General features: G+C 38.2%; 1 protein-coding gene across 1 annotated transcript; it reads right to left on the bottom strand.

Moving 5' to 3' along the window:
• Window positions 1–1,201: 1,201 nt before the first annotated feature.
• Window positions 1,202–2,894, bottom strand: LOC143536932 (membrane steroid-binding protein 1-like). The gene is made up of 2 exons (XM_077030811.1): window positions 2,583–2,894; window positions 1,202–1,730 (listed from the first exon to the last, which is right to left on the bottom strand). Exons 1-2 carry the CDS (start codon window positions 2,885–2,887, stop codon window positions 1,349–1,351), a joined length of 687 nt encoding a protein of 228 aa, XP_076886926.1. The 5' UTR covers window positions 2,888–2,894; the 3' UTR covers window positions 1,202–1,348.
• Window positions 2,895–17,905: the final 15,011 nt, after the last annotated feature.

Raw genomic sequence — 17,905 nt, 5'->3', positions numbered from 1 at the left:
GAGAATTTCGGACTTGCATAATTAATTGTTATGAAGATATGGCAAAGATGTTGGACAAATTTTCATGATTCTATAAGTTAAGAGGAGGAAAGGATGTGCGACGGCTGTGTGTGTAATTAGGGTTTAAAGTTGAGAGGTGAAAAGGATGGATGTGCAGAAACGTTTCCTGAGCATTATTTAGGTTAATAAGTATTGTATTTTTACTAAGTTACACTCTACCCTGTAAATTGTAATTTCATTAAAGGTAATCCGAAACTTATTTTAATGTGTGTAGTTGTTTTATTTTCTTGTTTTTTAAATTTTAATTTCTTATACAAAAGCTTTGGTTAAACATGTTACATGTGTACTTTAAAAAAAATTACATATTAATATTTTGTGACTAAGATTGTAACGTATGATTTTAGATTTTTAGATTATAATGTATTTGATACTCAGTGTAAATTGTTTTCTTTAATATATAAAAATTAAATATATTTAAATTAATTATGATGTCATCCGGATCAAACATCGATCCGCCCTCCCGAGTCGGTCCGATCTTTGACCCAATAAGACGCCCTGGTCAATATCCGGGCCGGATCCGAAAATATTGCTTTTCAACAAAAACGAATTTCATAATTCAATTTCACATAGAACATTTACACCTTCGGAAAAAACATTTTCTTTCATTTAAAAATATGACGGTTAATTTCATAATTCAATTTCTCAATTTCACATAGAACATTTACTATGGAAAAAAACATTTTCTTTCATTTAAAAATATGACGGCTTGCGTGTAACTTATGCAGTTACATTAGCGGAGAGTTGCTCAACAATAACATAGTTACCACTGCCGTAAGTTAAAACTTGCGTGTAACTAATGCAGTTATATTAGCGAAGAGTTGCTCAACAATAACATAGTTACCACTGCCCTATGTTAAAACAGCTCAATTACATCACTTCCTACTAACCACTATATTCCATATATTCACTACCCATGCAAATCCAAAGCCCCCTTGGATACCTTATGATACCTATAATCCAAACAATATTGATCAAGCGTACACTCCACACCCTTAACCTACATTACTAGCTACTCTAAATTCTAGAGTAAGTTTGTATGGTTTAAATGTCAAATATGCAACTACACCATTATAACCACCCTAGACTACTGGCTGCATAACTAATGAATCACCCCAACAAGTCCAGCATGTTAAGGCCATAATTCCTCATAAAATCCACATTACTCAGATACCATAATAATTAAATTAAGTACGATTATCAGTCATTGATTTATGCTTAACTATAAGAGTCATAACTCCCCCACAAGATATAAATTTCACAGCCATGGCCACCAAACCCCCATAAACTTCTATTCATCTTTCTTAACCTCCTCCGTGGTTGCACTTTCTAGCTTTTCCTCTTTATCTTCTGTGGGCTCCGCAACATGAGCGGCCGCAGATGGCTCAGTGGGTTCTGCTGCAGTTGACTCGGTGGCTTCGGCTGCAGACGGCTCAGTGGGTTCCGCTACAGTTGATGCCTCGGGTGCACCTTCAGGCTTCTTAATGGTTCCAACCTTGACATACTTGCTCATGAACTTGTATTCCCAATCTTGCAATGCATCAAGCTCAAATGCACCAAGACCAGTCAGATCACCATTCAAATCTTTTTCTTCAAATGACATTTTTGCAAGTGCCCTGCTAGCATCTTTTCCTGCAAACAGTGCGTATGGCCCACCTGGCCCGTAAAACATCCTGGAAATAACAAATATGGTAACCTTATGAGAAAAAATAGCATATAAATAGTGAAACGATAACAAGCACTACTCTAAACAAACATACAAAATAATAATGCATGAAGTTTAGGTAAACTCGGTAAATCACAAGAATCGCAACACTCCAAAACAAGTTAGGTGAAAATATGTCCAAAATGTATGATCAAGAAATATGGTAGGTGTGACCTAAAATTCCTCCTTGTGTACATACACAAACAAGTATTTCAACATAACGATTCTTAATAATTCAGAAATTATCATGAAATAATAGCCACAAACAGTACCAATTGTGACACTACAATATGAAAAGCTACTCATGTATGAACCTAATGAAACTAAACTGAAAAAAAAATATCTAGAACAAAATAAGGGTGCAATTAAGCCGAGCCGCTTGCGAGCTACCCGAAATGGCAAAATTGGATCTATAAAAAAGCTCGAAACGAGCCTCAAATTGAGCCCGTTTAGTCATCAAGCCTGAGCCCGAGCTTTGTATAGGAAGATTGTTTAGGGCCATAAGCTTTAACGAGCTTGGTGTAATTTTACGTAATACTCTACAGGACTTGGATGTATTAGTTTGACACAAATAAATTGTGTTGTTATCCATCTTTTGAAAACCCCAATTTTATTAATTTTGAATCTACCAAGTCAAAGCATATGCACTGAGAGTCAATAAACCATCTGTACTCGTATTAACACAGCCATCAAGAACATAACAGTGAATAAAATTCCACAAAAAGCCATCCAATTTCATACTCGTGGGTTACTTTTCCCCAAGCAAAAGGTGAAGCATACCTAGTAGTAATTAATAACAAAAGTAACATAACCAATATACCTGCTTTGTGAGACATCATAGATCTGGCTTTTGATGGCCATAAGGAGTGGCTTTTGAGGATCGTTGCCGTCGTAGGCTTTCAACTCCTCCTCGGAAATCTCGCCCAGCTGGACCGGCGGCGGGAGGGGCTGCACATCCTCCTCGAAGGAGCGTGGGCGATGGTGGTCGGAGGACCCGCCGAACAAGACGGAGACGATGTAGTAGACGGCGATGCCGGCGGCGATGACGGTGAAGAAGGTGTTGGGTGAGAGTCCGGTGTAGGCGGTGATGGCTTCTTTCAGAGTCTCCAATAATTCAACAGCCATTGTTTGTTGACTCCAGTAGTGGTTGTGTTCTTACTTTGGTTGGTGAACTTGGGGTGTATGTGTATGTGTATGTGTATGTGTATGTGTATGTGTATGTAGATAGATATATCATATATATATTGACCTGGTGGCAGGTGGGGGTTACAAAATAATTCAAGATAGTTTGCCTTAACAAAATATTAAATTAACAAAAAAAAAACTAACTCAAACCGGATCATAGTTATCTAAATCGCGATTTGCTCCGGAATTTGCTCAAGTCGACCTGAGGGATAGACTCATTTAGGTACGAACCGATACAAAACAGTACGGTGTACAATAGAATTTGGTTCGGTGTACCCAGTTTAAAACAAAAATTACCAAAATACATAATACCAAAACATTAATTCCATGATAGATAATCAAATGCCATACCCAAAACTAAAATTCCATAAAATATTATGCAAAAGAGCGTATCCAGATTTCATAACAGATTATAAACTTATAATATTATACATAATTTCAATATATATATATACATATAATATTTATTTTTCAGTTAAATAGTTCTAATTTATATAATAATTATTTAATTAAATAATTCCATTATTCTTGTTTTGGACAAAAATCTATTAAGGATAATCTATCCAAATTCGTTTAGTGAGGTTTAGTACTTTATTGATAATAGCGATTGTTTCATGTGTATAATATTATATTTGACAGATGTAATGGCTAAGAGACCTGGTCTACCCCCTATTTCGTAGCCTGAGTGATGGTGCACGTGGTCAAAGTAGCTGTTACGATTATATTGAATATAATGGCGGATTTTTTGAAAACTTAGTAATACCTTTATTATTCATAAAGTTATTGAGTTATTATCAGTTAAGGCACACCCTATATATAACACACCAGCTACATTCGCAGAGGAGGGCAAGCAAGCAATACAAACACAAACACTTAGAATTATTGTAAACACTGATCATAATCTCCAACCTTGTATCCAATTTTTCATATTAATAAAGTGGTGATAGACAATTGTCATCACTTGGGGTTTTTGTGGCCGGCGATCCGACCAAGATCAATGGCTTTTCCTCGTAACAAATCCTTGTGTTTGTGTTTGCAACTGTTTCATAATCGTTATTATCAATAAAGCACTAAACCTCACTAAACGAATTTGGATAGATTATCCTTAGTAGATTTTTGTCCAAAACAAATTGGCGCCCACCATCGGGCAATTGGTGCTATAATCCAGAAAATACCCTATCAATATTCAACCTTTCATACCCATATCACCATCAATGGCCTCTCAACAATCTTCTGCTTCATCAACCATGTCTTCCTCAGTTTCACTCCCACCGAGATCCTCGCTACCAATTCCTCCTCCAATTGCGGGAGCACCAAAGGCTACTACTGTTGGAAACAAGATGCAATTTCCAGTGTTCCGGGGCTCAAAAACCACTACGACCACTTCGGTGGTTAACTCTAACAATGATGTTTCTGCTATGTTTTCACAGATTAATGCATACATGGAGCAGCATAACAAAATCAACCAGAGGAACCTACGTGAAATTGAAGATCTCAAGAAAAGAAAGACGCCAATGGAGGATCAGACTCCCTTGATGCCTAGAGTGCTGGATTTCTCTACTCCAGGATCCGTGGCTCAACATGCTCAAGGATCCTCAATCCTTCAGCAAGGGTCATTCATCCTTCAACCAGGGTCCATGGGTCAGCATACTCAAGGATCCTCGACCTTCCAGCAAGGATCATCCATCCTTTAACCAGGGTCCGTGGGTCAGCATACTCAAGGATCCTCGATCTTCCAGCAAGGATCATCCATCCTTCAACAAGGGTCCATGGGTCAACAAGCTCATGGATCCTCATTCCTCCAGCCAGGATCATCTATCCTCCAACAAGGTTCCATGGATCAGCAAGCTCAAGGATCCTCGTTTCTTCAACAAGGATCGTCCATCCCTCAACCATGATCCTCTGGATCGTATCATCCAGGATCCTTCAACTCCCAACCTCAAGGATCCTTCTTCCAGAATCAAGGATCCTCCGGAATTCAATATCAAAGGTCTTCGGAGGTCCATGAAGGAGACATTATCCCCATGCTGACCATTGTCTCTGGAGGACCAACTCCTGTAGCCGACGCTGTGACATTCGTCAATTTCGAGTCTTGTTTATATTCGTTTTTGTATTTATTTAACATGTAAACCGACCTGCTTTGTAAACCGAAACTAATGATACATAAAATATTGGATTTTTATGTTACCAAATTGTTCCCATTTGTTTAATTTGAAAAACCCGTTTTACGGATTCGAAAACGGCTTTAAAAGGACTAAAATTCATCAAAAACGAATTTGTGGACGCGAAACAAACCACAACAAGACGAGCTGGGCCAACCCCCCCTCCTGGGCACGCCGCGCCGCGCGACCAGAGGCAAGGGGGAGGCCGCGCGGCACCTACACCCCCTGCTGTACATATTCGTTTTTTTTTGTTGTTTTGTGTTTTGATTTTTTGTTTAACCAACCTATTCTCATATAAACATAAAAGAGAACCTTGCAAAGAAGCTTTGACCCTTACCCTATATATACACATTCATCTTCTTCATTTTACTCTTGCTATATCTCTAAATTCTCTCTCAAACTCCATAGATTCAAGGTTGTTATTTTCTTAGTATTCTTGAAGTTTTGACTTCCAAATGTCAAACTAAGTTTAATCTTTCTTTCTAATTTGTTCATCTAACTTAACTAACACTTGTTAATGGTTGTACAACATATATATAATAATACCTCTTGTAACCTTTGGTAGTTACTTCTCCGACTCCGGTTGGTTAAGTTTCGGACCTCGTAAGGCAAGGCTTCATGGAGAACTACGTGTTCTTGATATATATATATATATACACTTATATAACTTGTTTATACATACTAACTATGTTTAACTTATGCTCTTTTTAGTTTGTTTGTTCTATTTATGAAGTTCCATGGTGGGGGTTTGTAGAGACTAACCTCGATTTAACCGTAAATAGTCCAAACCATGAACCGAACTTGTTACTAGTTTTGTTAAATAATTGTTTTAAACATGCTTTATGTTAGATTTAAGTATCTAAAATTTATTTATACAAGTTCTTGGTTATTTGGGCATGTAGAGATCATCAAGGAACACATTGTGAGATGGAAACCGAACTGATCCGATTTTTACTCGCTTAAGACACACAAGTGTGTTTTTAGCTATCAAGACTTGTATATTTCTTTAAAAATAGTTTACAAACTGATTTTAATTATTTTCTTAAGTACTTGGAAATGTTGGATTCAACTTGATCTCATAACAAAGTTTCGACCGACAAAACCGAACACTCGCTTAACGTACGTTGTTAGTTCTAAAACAATAGATCTACATACTTGGTTAATTCATATAAAGTTTTTGTGAGTTGTCTCATAACAATTAATGTTTTGGAAAGTTGACTTTGGGTTTGACCATTCGTCAAGACCCGAACCAACAACCCAAACACTCGTTAAAGACCCGTTTTAGTATCTTTAGCCCAATGAAACTTGCATTTTAGCATTTTTCCCACCTTATTACTTAACATTGGTTAAGTAAATATTAAGGTTAGATACTTTAACCCGGTTTCGAGCAAACTTACATTTTTAAAGGGTTATTACTATTATAAATTCTTAAATAGTTACGTTTTAAACCTTGAACTTTAATTGTTTACTTTTTGCAACAATTATTTTATTTAAAGATCTTCAAGACAACCTTTCTAAATCCAAGATTTTCTTTTATTTAGGCTTCATACGTTAAACCCGTCGTTCCGGCAAATCTCCAAATTATCTACTTTTCAAGTTTATTACTTGAACGTGAGAACATTCATCCCCCGTTTTTCTATCTTTCATTTGGGGGTGACATTTCATACTTATTCAAATTAAATGCTTTATACTTGAGTCTTAAACCATAAACGTTATTGTATACTTTACTTAAATAAATGCTCGATTTGGTGTTCTATGCTTACATGATTATATGCTTTTGTGTTTACCGCTTTTGGAGGGTTGATTCATAAATCCGTGAACTATCTGGTATTCTCTTATAGCATGGTGCCGTTAATGTATTCTTATTAACGACCTCAAGAAATCCGAATCTATTTGGTATTCTCTTATAGACCGTGCCGCTAATGTATTATTGTTAGCGACCTCATATTATCCAAATTATTGTTATTTATTTGTTGTTTTGTATACAAGATTGTGGCTTTTCTTATTATATACATATTGTTCAAATCTATGAATTTCTCATCAACCTTTGTGTTGATAAACTTTATTTTATGAAATGTTACAGGTTTGCATCTAGGTTTATTATGGAGCTTGTGGAGAAAAACGTCACAAATACCTTTAGGATATTAGCAAAATGAACAATATATTTATTTGCTATGTTTTGTTGTATTTGTCTTATAAATATTCGTTATGTGAAATTTTCGATGTTGTGAATTAAATGAGTTTATTAAATATTGTCGCTTTAAATAGTGTCATGTGCTTATGGGCAATCGTTACACCTCGGCATGTTCCGCCGCCTTTGGTCGGGGTGTGACAGATTGGTATTAGAGCCATGACAATTAGGATATGTGGTTAGACGTAACGACCTAGAATTGTTATGCTTAGGGTCCTATACGTGTGTTCATACGTGTTTACTTTATTTTATTGTTCATATCACATGTTTATTTATAAAGTTGTTTAAAATTCACCAATATCCTAAATGTTCACATACACACACTTTCATAGTATTTCCAAGGTATCCTTACCTTAAAACGCAAAAGTAGATTTTTATTTTGTTTTATGGATTACAAGATTAACTTGGATCCCGTTGTTTCAAATCCCTTAAAGGTTGTGTTTATATCGGATTTGTAGCCATCATAGAAAACGAGACATTATAAAACGACCATATGATAAAAATATTCCAAGAATCGCAGGTGATTTACTTACCTGGGATGGTTGAGTTATAATGCTCGTTTTCTAGGCCACAAATCGCGATATATATGTCAATTCTTTAAGTAGTCGAATGCGAGCGTTCCGGTCGCCATCCTTATTTTCGGTGTCAAAACAATAGAACTACGGTGGTTCGTGGATTAGAGTTTGGACATGACGTTGTATCTCGATTTATTGTGTTATTATCGTTATTTGAGTCATAAACAAGAAAAAGTTCCGGTGGTTCATACACATGTTTAGACTCCAATATGTTGTTTTATCAAACTTTTTAGTGTTGGAATATCAAGTCATGGTAGTTCATGCACGATTTTTCCGACTCTATAAATCTCAAAATCTCAAATTTTCAAGCTTTAACCATCTCAAAATCTTTTACGTTTGTTTTTGGATTTGTTATTTATAAACAAAGTTTTATATATTTTATCTAACACTAACATCTTCTCCATACTAACTCTAGGATTCACAATCACAAAAATTGTAATCTTATTTTATTTTATTCACCCTCGTATTCATTTCTTTTTACCCAAAACTTATTCCATTTTCTTTATAATCTTTTAGCATGCCTCCGGTTAGCCGTCATCCGCGCAAGAACTCCAACCGACGTATGACCGCATTTATCGTCAAGCAAACGGTCGATATGATTCCCGAACTTGTAACCCATATCCAAGCTAACCAACCCGCACCCGTTGAACCCAGACCCGCAGCTTACTTGTACAAGCAATTTACTAGTGCCAACCCGTCCGAATTTCGTGGAACCAATTGTGCGACTACCTTGTTGCAATGGTTCGAATCGACCGAGAGTGCGTTCCGACATAGCGAATTCCCTGACATGAAAAAGACAAATTCGCGTCAAGCATGTTTAGGGAAACCGCTCTAACATGGTGGGGTAGTGTTATGCACCTCCAAGGTTCGGAAACGACTATGGCTCTTCCATGGGCCGATCTCAAGGCACTGATGATGAAGAAATTCTGTCCAAAACACGAGCTCCAAAAGCTCGAGGAAGAACTTTGGAACCTAAAACAAGAAAGTGGTGATAACGCCGCTTACTCAATCCGCCTCCATGAGTTGAGCATCCTTGTTCCTCATTTGGTTACCCAAACCGAGCGTGAAATTGATAAATACATTGGGGGTTTACCGATTCAAATCCGTGACTCCGTCATGAGTAGCAAAACCGTGAATCTTGAGGACGCCATCACTTTAGCAGGTGCGCTATCGGAAAATCATGTGAAGGCGGGCACTCTAACCCTCAAGAAAACGAGTAAGAAAGGCAAGCCCGAGCCAGCACCGCAAGCCAAGGTTGAACCCGCACCACAAGCCATAAACTACTCCAACTCTTCCCGACACAACGACAACAACAACAACAAGAAACCCAAGACAAATTACCGAAACTTTGCCGTCACCCAACCCCATCCTCAACAACAAACCCAAGCTCCCCAAACCCGAAGACCCTACACCCGTACCTTCCAAATTTACAATAATTTCCAACATCACCATCCGTCACATTTGCCATGTTGCCAATGCACCATTTGTAATCGTTTTGGTCATCTCAATACCTCATGTCGATTCGCACAACCAACCCAAGCCAACCAACCAAAAACCACTCCCCAAAACCCCCAAAACCGTTATGCACCCTACCCACCAAACCAACCCCAACAACCCCGAGCTTGCTTCAATTGTGGAGATCCCAACCATTATCGCAACAATTACCCTCGTTTAACCTTTGCCAACTAAGCTCAAACCGTGACCGTTCTTTACTACCAAACCCAAGCTTATCAAGTCCAAACCTACCAACCTCAAATTCCCCAACTCAATGCACCACTCATCCAACCCATCCAAGCAATCCAAGCACCACCTCCACCTCCACAACAAGCACCTCAAGTCAACCATGACAATCAAAGGAGAGCTTTCATGATGAATGCGAATCAAGCCTCAAGTGGCAAATGATGTTGTGAACGATATGTTTTTGGTGAACCGTTATTTGGCATTTATTTTATTTGATACTGGTACCGATAGAAGTTTTATTTCTTTGAAATTTGAGTCGAAACTTGCTACGCCTCAAACTAAGCTTTCCCAACCGTTCTCCGTTGAAGTCGCCAATGGCAATTCTATTACCATCAACTCCGTCGTCCGCGATTGTACCCTCATCCTTGCTAACCATAAATTCTCCATCGATCTCATCCCGATGAAAATGGAAAGTTTTGATGTCATAGTAGGCATGGATTGGTCATCTTTGCACCGTGCCGAAGTTGTTTGTTTTGATAAATTCATTCTCATTCCGCTCGTCAACGGCAAAATTCTTAAAGTCTTTGGAAATTCTACTTCTAGAAGACTAAATCTTATGTCGTGCTCGCAATCGCAAAGTACTTACGCCAAAAGTATGTTCCATTTCTAGCTCTCGTGGCGACAAAAGACAAAAAGGAAAGGAAAATCCAAGATATTTCCATCGTTCGTGATTTCTTCGATGTCTTTGCCAATGAATGTCACCGGTCTTCGTCCCGCGTTCAATTGAATTCCGTATCGATCTTGTGCCCGGCGTGATGCCCGTGGCCAAGGCACCTTACTGTTTAGCCCCGTTGAAAATGCAAGAACTATCAAACCAACTCAAAGAACTTTCTGATAAAGGCTTCATTCGTCCAAGCTTTTCTCCTTGGGGCGCTCCCGTTTTCTTTGTGAAAAAGAAGGATGGTTCGTTTCGTATGTGCATCGATTACCGAGAACTTAACAAGCTTACTATTAAATATCGTTATCCATTTCCACGTATCGACGACTTATTCGACCAACTTCAAGGCACAACTTGTTTCTCCAAAATTGATCTTCGATTGGGTTATCATCAATTGCATGTTCGCGAAGAAGACATTCCTAAAACCGCTTTCTGTACTCGATATGGACATCTCAAATTTTTGATTATACCCTTCGGGTTAACAAATGCACCCGCGGTATTTATGGACCTCATGAACCGCGTTTGCAAACCATTCCTTGATACATTCGTTATTGTCTTTATTGATGACATCCTTATCTTCTCTAAATCCAAAGTCGAACATGAACATCATTTGCATTCCATTCTCGAGCTCCTTAGAAACGAAAAACTCTATGCCAAATTCTCCAAATGTGAATTTTGGCTCGAGGAAGTTAAATTTTTAGGACATATCGTAAACGACAAAGGCATTCATGTTGATCCTGCTAAAATCGAGGCCGTTAAGGATTGGAAAACTCCAACGACTCCCAAGAAAATTCGATCCTTCCTTGGTTTGGCCGGATATTATCGACGTTTCATTTGAAATTTTTCTAAGATCTCTTTGCCTCTTACCTCTCTCACCCATAAGGGAAAACCCTTTAATTGGGATTCGAAGCAAGAAGAAGCCTTTTGTACTCTCAAGGACATGCTTTGCAATGCTCCTATTCTAACCCTTCCTGATGGAAACGACGATTTCGTTTTATTTTGCGATGCCTCTCATCAAGGACTTGGTTGTGTTCTCATGCAAAGAGGTCAAGTCATCGCTTACGCATCAAGACAACTTAAGGTCAACGAGAAGAACTACACGACTCATGATCTCGAACTTGGTGCCGTCGTTTTTGCTCTCAAAATCTGGAGACATTACCTTTATGGTACGAAATGTGTGGTTTTTACCGATCATAAAAGCCTTCAACATATTTTTGACCAAAAGGATCTTAACATGAGACAACGACGATGGGCCGAATTACTTAGTGATTACGATTGCGAGATTCTCTACCATCCCGGTAAAGCGACTGTTGTAGCCGACGCCCTAAGTTGAAAGGTTAATGTCAAATCCGTTCTACTCTTAAGCGTTGTTGTTCAAATCAATCTTCAAATCCGTATCTTACAATCTCAACGTTCCTCCGTTGAAGAAGGTTATATGTATGATGAAATGTCATGTGGAGCCGAGCTTCAACTCGAAACCAAACCCGACGGTCTTTTGTACTTTCTCAATCATTTGTGGGTTCCCTATCGCGATGATCTTCGCACTTGTATACTCGAAGAATCTCACAATTCGTGGTATTCCGTTCATCCCGGTGCGGATAAGATGTATTTCGATCTTCGTGCTACCTTTTGGTGGCCGAGTATGAAAAAGGACGTAGCGTTGTTTGTATCTAAATGTCTTACTTCCTCAAAAGTCAAAGCCGAACATCAAAGACCTTTTGGTCTATTCGAGCAACCACTGATTCCCATTTGAAAATGGGAAGACATTGCTATGGACTTCATCACCAAATTACCCAATACCCAAAAAGGCAACGATAGTATTTGGGTGATCATCGATCGATTAACCAAATATGCTCATTTCATTCCGATCCGAGAAAAGTATTCCGTCAAGCAGCTTGCTCAAATCTATGTTCGGAAAATTGTGTGTCGACACGATTTTTATTGACTATCATTTCTGATCGCGATGCCCGTTTTACCTCTCATTTTTGGCGATCTCTTCAAGAAGCTTTGGGAACATGTCTCGATCTTAGCACCGCTTATCATCCTCAAATGAACGGTCAATCCGAACGTACGATTCAAACACTCGAGGATATGCTACGAGCGTGTGTTCTTGATTTTGGTGGGAATTGGGATTCTTATCTTCCGTTCATCGAGTTCTCCTATAACAATAGCTACCATTCTAGCATTGATATGGCTCCTTTTCAAGCTCTTTATGTTCGTAAATGTCGTTCCCCGATTAATTGGAACGAAACCGGTGAAGCTCAAATCACGGGACCCGAAATGGTCCAAGAAGCTACCGATGTGATCGATCAAATCCGTAAGAATCTCCTAGCCGCTAGAAGTCGTCAAAAGAGTTACGCCGACAAACAGCGAAAACCTATCGAATTTATTGTTGACGACTTTGTCCTTCTAAAAGTATCCCCTTGGAAGGGGGTAGTCCGTTTCGGAAAGAAGGGTAAGCTAGCTCCTCGTTTAGTTGGTCCTTTCAAAATTCTCGAGCGTGTTGGGAAGGTAGCTTGTCGACTCAAATTACCGCAAGAACTTGCCGGTGTTCATCCGAAATTTCATGTTTCGAATCTCAAAAAATGCCTAGCCGAGGGTAATCTCTAATACCTCTCGACGAAGTACATGTCGATGAGTCTATGATCACGGTTGAACGTCCCGTTGAGATCATGGGTCGCAACGAGAAGAAAATGAAACGTAGTCGTATTCGGTTAATCAAAGTTCGATGGGAATCACGGCGTGGTGCGGAATTTACATGGGAACGAGAAGACGCAATGAAAGAAAAGTATCTACATTTTTTTGCATCATCTTCATCTTAATTTCAGGACGGAATTTTCTAAAGTAGTAGATACTATGACATTCGTCAATTTTGGGTCTTGTTTATATTCGTTTTTGTATTCGTTAAACATGTAAACCGACCCGGTAAACCGAAACTCATGATATATAAAATATTGGATTTTTATGTTACCAAATTGTTCCCATTTGTTTAATTTGAAAAACCCCTTTTACGGATTCGAAAACGGCTTTAAAACGACTAAAATACATAAAAAACGAATTCCCGGACGTGAAACGAACCACAACAAGACGAGCTGGGCCAACCCCCCCCCCTAAGCAAGCCGTGCCGTACGACCAGAGGCAAGAGGGAGGCCGCGCGGCGCCTACACCCCCTGCTGCACATATTCGTTTTTTTGTTGTTGTTTTGTGCTTTGCTTGTTTGTTTAACCAATTTATTCTCATATAAACATAAAAGAGAACCTTGCAAAGAAGCTTTGACCCTTATCCGATATATACACACTCATCTTCTTCATTTTACTCTCTACATCTCTAAATTCTCTCTCAAACTCCATAGATTCAAGGTTGTTATTTTCTTTGTATTCTTGAAGTTTTGACTTCCAAATGTCAAACTAAGTTTAATCTTTCTTTCTAATGTGTTCATCTAACTTTACAAACACTTATTAATGATTGTACAATAGATATATAATAATACCTCTTGTTACCTTTGGTAGTTACTTCTCCGACTCCGGTTGGTTAAGTTTCGAACCTCGTAAGGCAAGGCTTCATGGAGAACTTCGTGTTCTTGATATATATATATATATATAAATATATATATAACCTGTTTATATATACTAACCATGTTTAACTTATGCTCTTTTTAGTTTGTTTGTCCTATTTATAAAGTTCCATGGTGGGGGTTTGTAGAGACTAACCTCGATTTAACCTTAAATAGTCCAAACCGTGAACCGAACTTGTTACTAGTTTTATTAAATAATTGTTTTAAACATGCTTTATGTTAGATTTAAGTTTCTAAAATTCATTTATACAAGTTTTTGGTTATTTGGGCATGTGGAGACCATCAAGGAACACATTGTGAGATGGAAACCAAACCGATCCGATTTGTACTCGCTTAAGACACACAAGTGTATTTTTAGCTATCAAGACTTGTATATTTCTATAAAAATAGTTTACAAACTGATTTTAATTATTTTCTTAAGTACTTGGAAATGTTGGATTCAACTTGATCTCATAACAAAGTTTCGACCGACAAAACCGAACACTCGCTTAACGTATGTTGTTAGTTCTAAAACAATAGATCTACATACTTGGTTAAGTCTTATAAAGTTTTTGTGAGTTGTCTCATAACAATTAATATTTTGGAAAGTTGACTTTGGGTTTGACCATTCGTCAAGATCCGAACCAACAACCCGAACACTCATTAAAGACCCGTTTTAGTATCTTTAGCCCAATGGAACTTGCATTTTAGCATTTTTCCCACCTTATTACTTAACATTGGTTAAGTAAATATTAAGGTTAGATACTTTAACCCGGTTTCGAGCAAACTTACATTTTTAAAGGGTTATTATTATTATAAATTCTTAAATGGTTACGTTTTAAACCTTGAACTTTAATTGTTTACTATTTGCAACAATTATTTTATTTAAAGATATTCAAGACAACCTTTTTAAATCCAAGATTTTCTTTTATTTAGGCTTCATACGTCAAACCCGTCATTCCGGTAAATCTCCAAATTATCAATTTTTCAAGTTTATTACTTGAACATGAGTACATTCATCCCCCGTTTTTCTATCTTTCATTTTAGGGGTGACATTTCATACTTATTCAAATTAAATGATTTATACTTGAGTCTTAGACCACAAACGTTATTGTATACTTTTCTTAAATAAATGCTCGATTTGGTGTTCTATGCTTACATGATTATATGCTTATGTGTTTACCGCTTTTGGAGGGTTGATTCATAAAGCCGTGAACTTTACGGTATTCTCTTATAGCACGGTGCCATTAATGCATTCTTATTAACGACGTCAAGAAATCTGAATCTATTTGGTATTCTCTTATAGACGGTGTCGCTAATGTATTCTTATTAGCGACCTCATATTATCCAAATTATTGTTATTTATTTGTTGTTTTGTATACAAGATTGTGGCTTTTCTTATTATATACATATTGTTCAAATCTATGAATTGCTCACCAACCTTTGTGTTGATAAACTTTATTTTATGAAATATTACAGGTTTGCATCTAGGTTTATTATGGAGCTTGTGGAGAAAAACGTCACAAATACCTTTAGGATATTAGCAAAATGAACAATATATTTATTTGCTATGTTTTGTTGTATATGTCTTATGAATATTCGTTATGTGACATTTTCGATGTTGTGAATGAAATGATTTTATTAAATATTGTCGTTGTCATGTGCTTATGGGCAATCGTTACACCTCGGCATGTTCCGCCACCTTTGGTTGGGGTGTGACAGACGATTCTTACCTCAGCTACTCTTCTGGAATGCCGACATTTACGCAACGAAGAGGTAACATATATAATCCTATATCCTTAGATGCTAATCACGGTTCCGTTCAGGATGCAGGTATCAACCAAGCTATGGCTAAGCAACTGCGGAAGCTTAAGGATATGATATCCAGCGTACCAGGGGTGGTCCGACCGATCCCTGAAATACCAGAAGGAAGCCAAAAGTTGGCTAGATTTTCTCCACCTATTTGTGATGCTGAAGTCCCAAAACGATTTCAGACCGCCAACATGAAGGTGTATGATGGGACAAGTGACCCCGAAGAGCATGTGGCTCAATACAGGGAGAGAATGGAAATCAATCCAATTCCTGAAAGACTCTTGTCTATGCAAGGGTTTCAGATCCACACTAACAGGATCTGCATTAAAATGGCTGCTAAGCCTTCCTCCCTTTCCTGTTACTTATTTTTCACATTTAGTTAACTTGTTCAACAGCCAATTTTCTTGTAGTAGGAAATTTGAAAAGTTAATTAGTGACTTATATAGAGTTGTCCAACCTTATGATGAATCCCTTAGGGATTTTTTTACGAGGTTGGTCAGGGAGGCCCTAGAAATCCCTAATCTTGATATGGCTATGGCCGTGGAAGCTTTCAAGATGGGACTAAATAGGGGCTCCCCTTTTTATGATAATCTTGTGATGACTCCTTGCAGGACTTTAGATGAAGTAAGGAACAGGGCACTAAAATTCATACGGATGGAGGATGACAAGAGGATCCAAGAACGGTTAGGGGCCCAAACGAAGCAAGAATCTCCTGACAAGAAACAAGGATCCTCTTTCAGGAACAACAACTCAAAGCCTTGCTCCAAATTCAACAATCAAAATGTCCGAGCAGTCGAAGATGGAGATGATGATGATGAAGATTACCCAAGCATTTCCGAATATTGCTTCTCTGTGGATACTCATGGTTTAATTTATGCCTTGAAGGATCTTGGAGAGAAAGCAAGATGGCCTCGGAGAAACGAGAAAATGACATCCTTCAAAGACAAGTCCAAATGGTGTGCATTCCATGAGGATTTCGCCATCAAACTGATGATTGTATTGGTTTAAGGAGGGAAATTGGATACCTCCTAAGCAAAGAACATTTCAAGGAGCTATTGGGAAGAAAGAAATCCAGGATCCAGGATCCTAAATAGGTCCCACAAAAAGCAACTCAGCCTCCACCAGACACACAAGTAATCAACTTCATCTCCGGTGGCTCAGATATATGCGGTACTTCTTTCTCCTCAGCAAAAAGACACGCCAAAGAAACCAAGCTAGAGAACGGGGAACGACCAGTCATATCCACTACTTTGACGACTGGCAAAAGAATCTTCTTTGATTAGGAAGATAAGACAAGCATCCAGGATCCTTACCACGATGGTTTGATTGTAACTTTATTTATTGCAAACCATTATGTGCACAGGATCCTAGTCGATGGTGGAAGCTCAGTCAACATCATCCAATATGATGTACTATAGAAAATGAATATCCTAGACTCGGAAATCATCCCGAGAGCGTTGGTGCTAGTTGGTTTCAGTGGCGAAACCAAGAAAACAATGGGGGACATCAAACTCCCAATATACATCGAAGGGTTAAACTCTTACCAAAAATTTTGAGTTATTGACAATCTGTCTTGTTGCAATGTTATTTTTGGCAGGCCTTGGCTACATGGGATGAAGGCTCTAACCTCTACTTACCATCAGTGCATCAAACTACCAACTCCTTGGGGGAGTAGTAAGGATAGATGGTGACCAAGTGGAAGCCAAGAATTATTATTCTTCATCCATGAAGCCGTCAGCTAAACAGACGATAGCATAGCAATAACAGCAAAATCCTAGAAATGTACTGGAAGCTCGAGAGCAGGACCTAAAAGAAGTATCCTTAGATCCCGAGGAGGATATAGTATCCTTCCTAAAGCGACGAAAATCCACATTTGCCTTCAAACATTCATACATGATAGGTATTTTGAAGTAGATAATTACTCATAAGTTGGGCCTTGATTATTCTCTTAAACCCGTCCATCAGAAGCGAAGGAAATTCACTCCTGAGAGGAACGCAATCATACAAGAAGAGGTTGAAAAACTTCTTAAGGCCGGTATGATCAGAGAGGTTAAGTATCCTCGATGGTTGGCTAATGTGGTTGTTGTTTCTAAAAAGAAAGGAAAGTGGAGGGTGTGTGTCGATTTCACCGATTTAAACAAGGCATTCCCCAATGATCCTTTCCCGTTACCACATATAGACTCCATGGTGGATGCAACGACATGACATAAGATGCTTACCTTTATGGATGCTTCCTCTGGATTTCAACAAATTCATATGGAACCATC

The sequence above is a fragment of the Bidens hawaiensis genome, unplaced genomic scaffold, assembly GCF_021521415.1.
Source record: "Bidens hawaiensis isolate Kalapana, Puna unplaced genomic scaffold, B.hawaiensis_p1.1 tig00011072_1, whole genome shotgun sequence".
Taxonomy (NCBI): domain Eukaryota; kingdom Viridiplantae; phylum Streptophyta; class Magnoliopsida; order Asterales; family Asteraceae; genus Bidens; species Bidens hawaiensis.
This window is presented reverse-complemented; position numbering and strand designations above follow the sequence as displayed.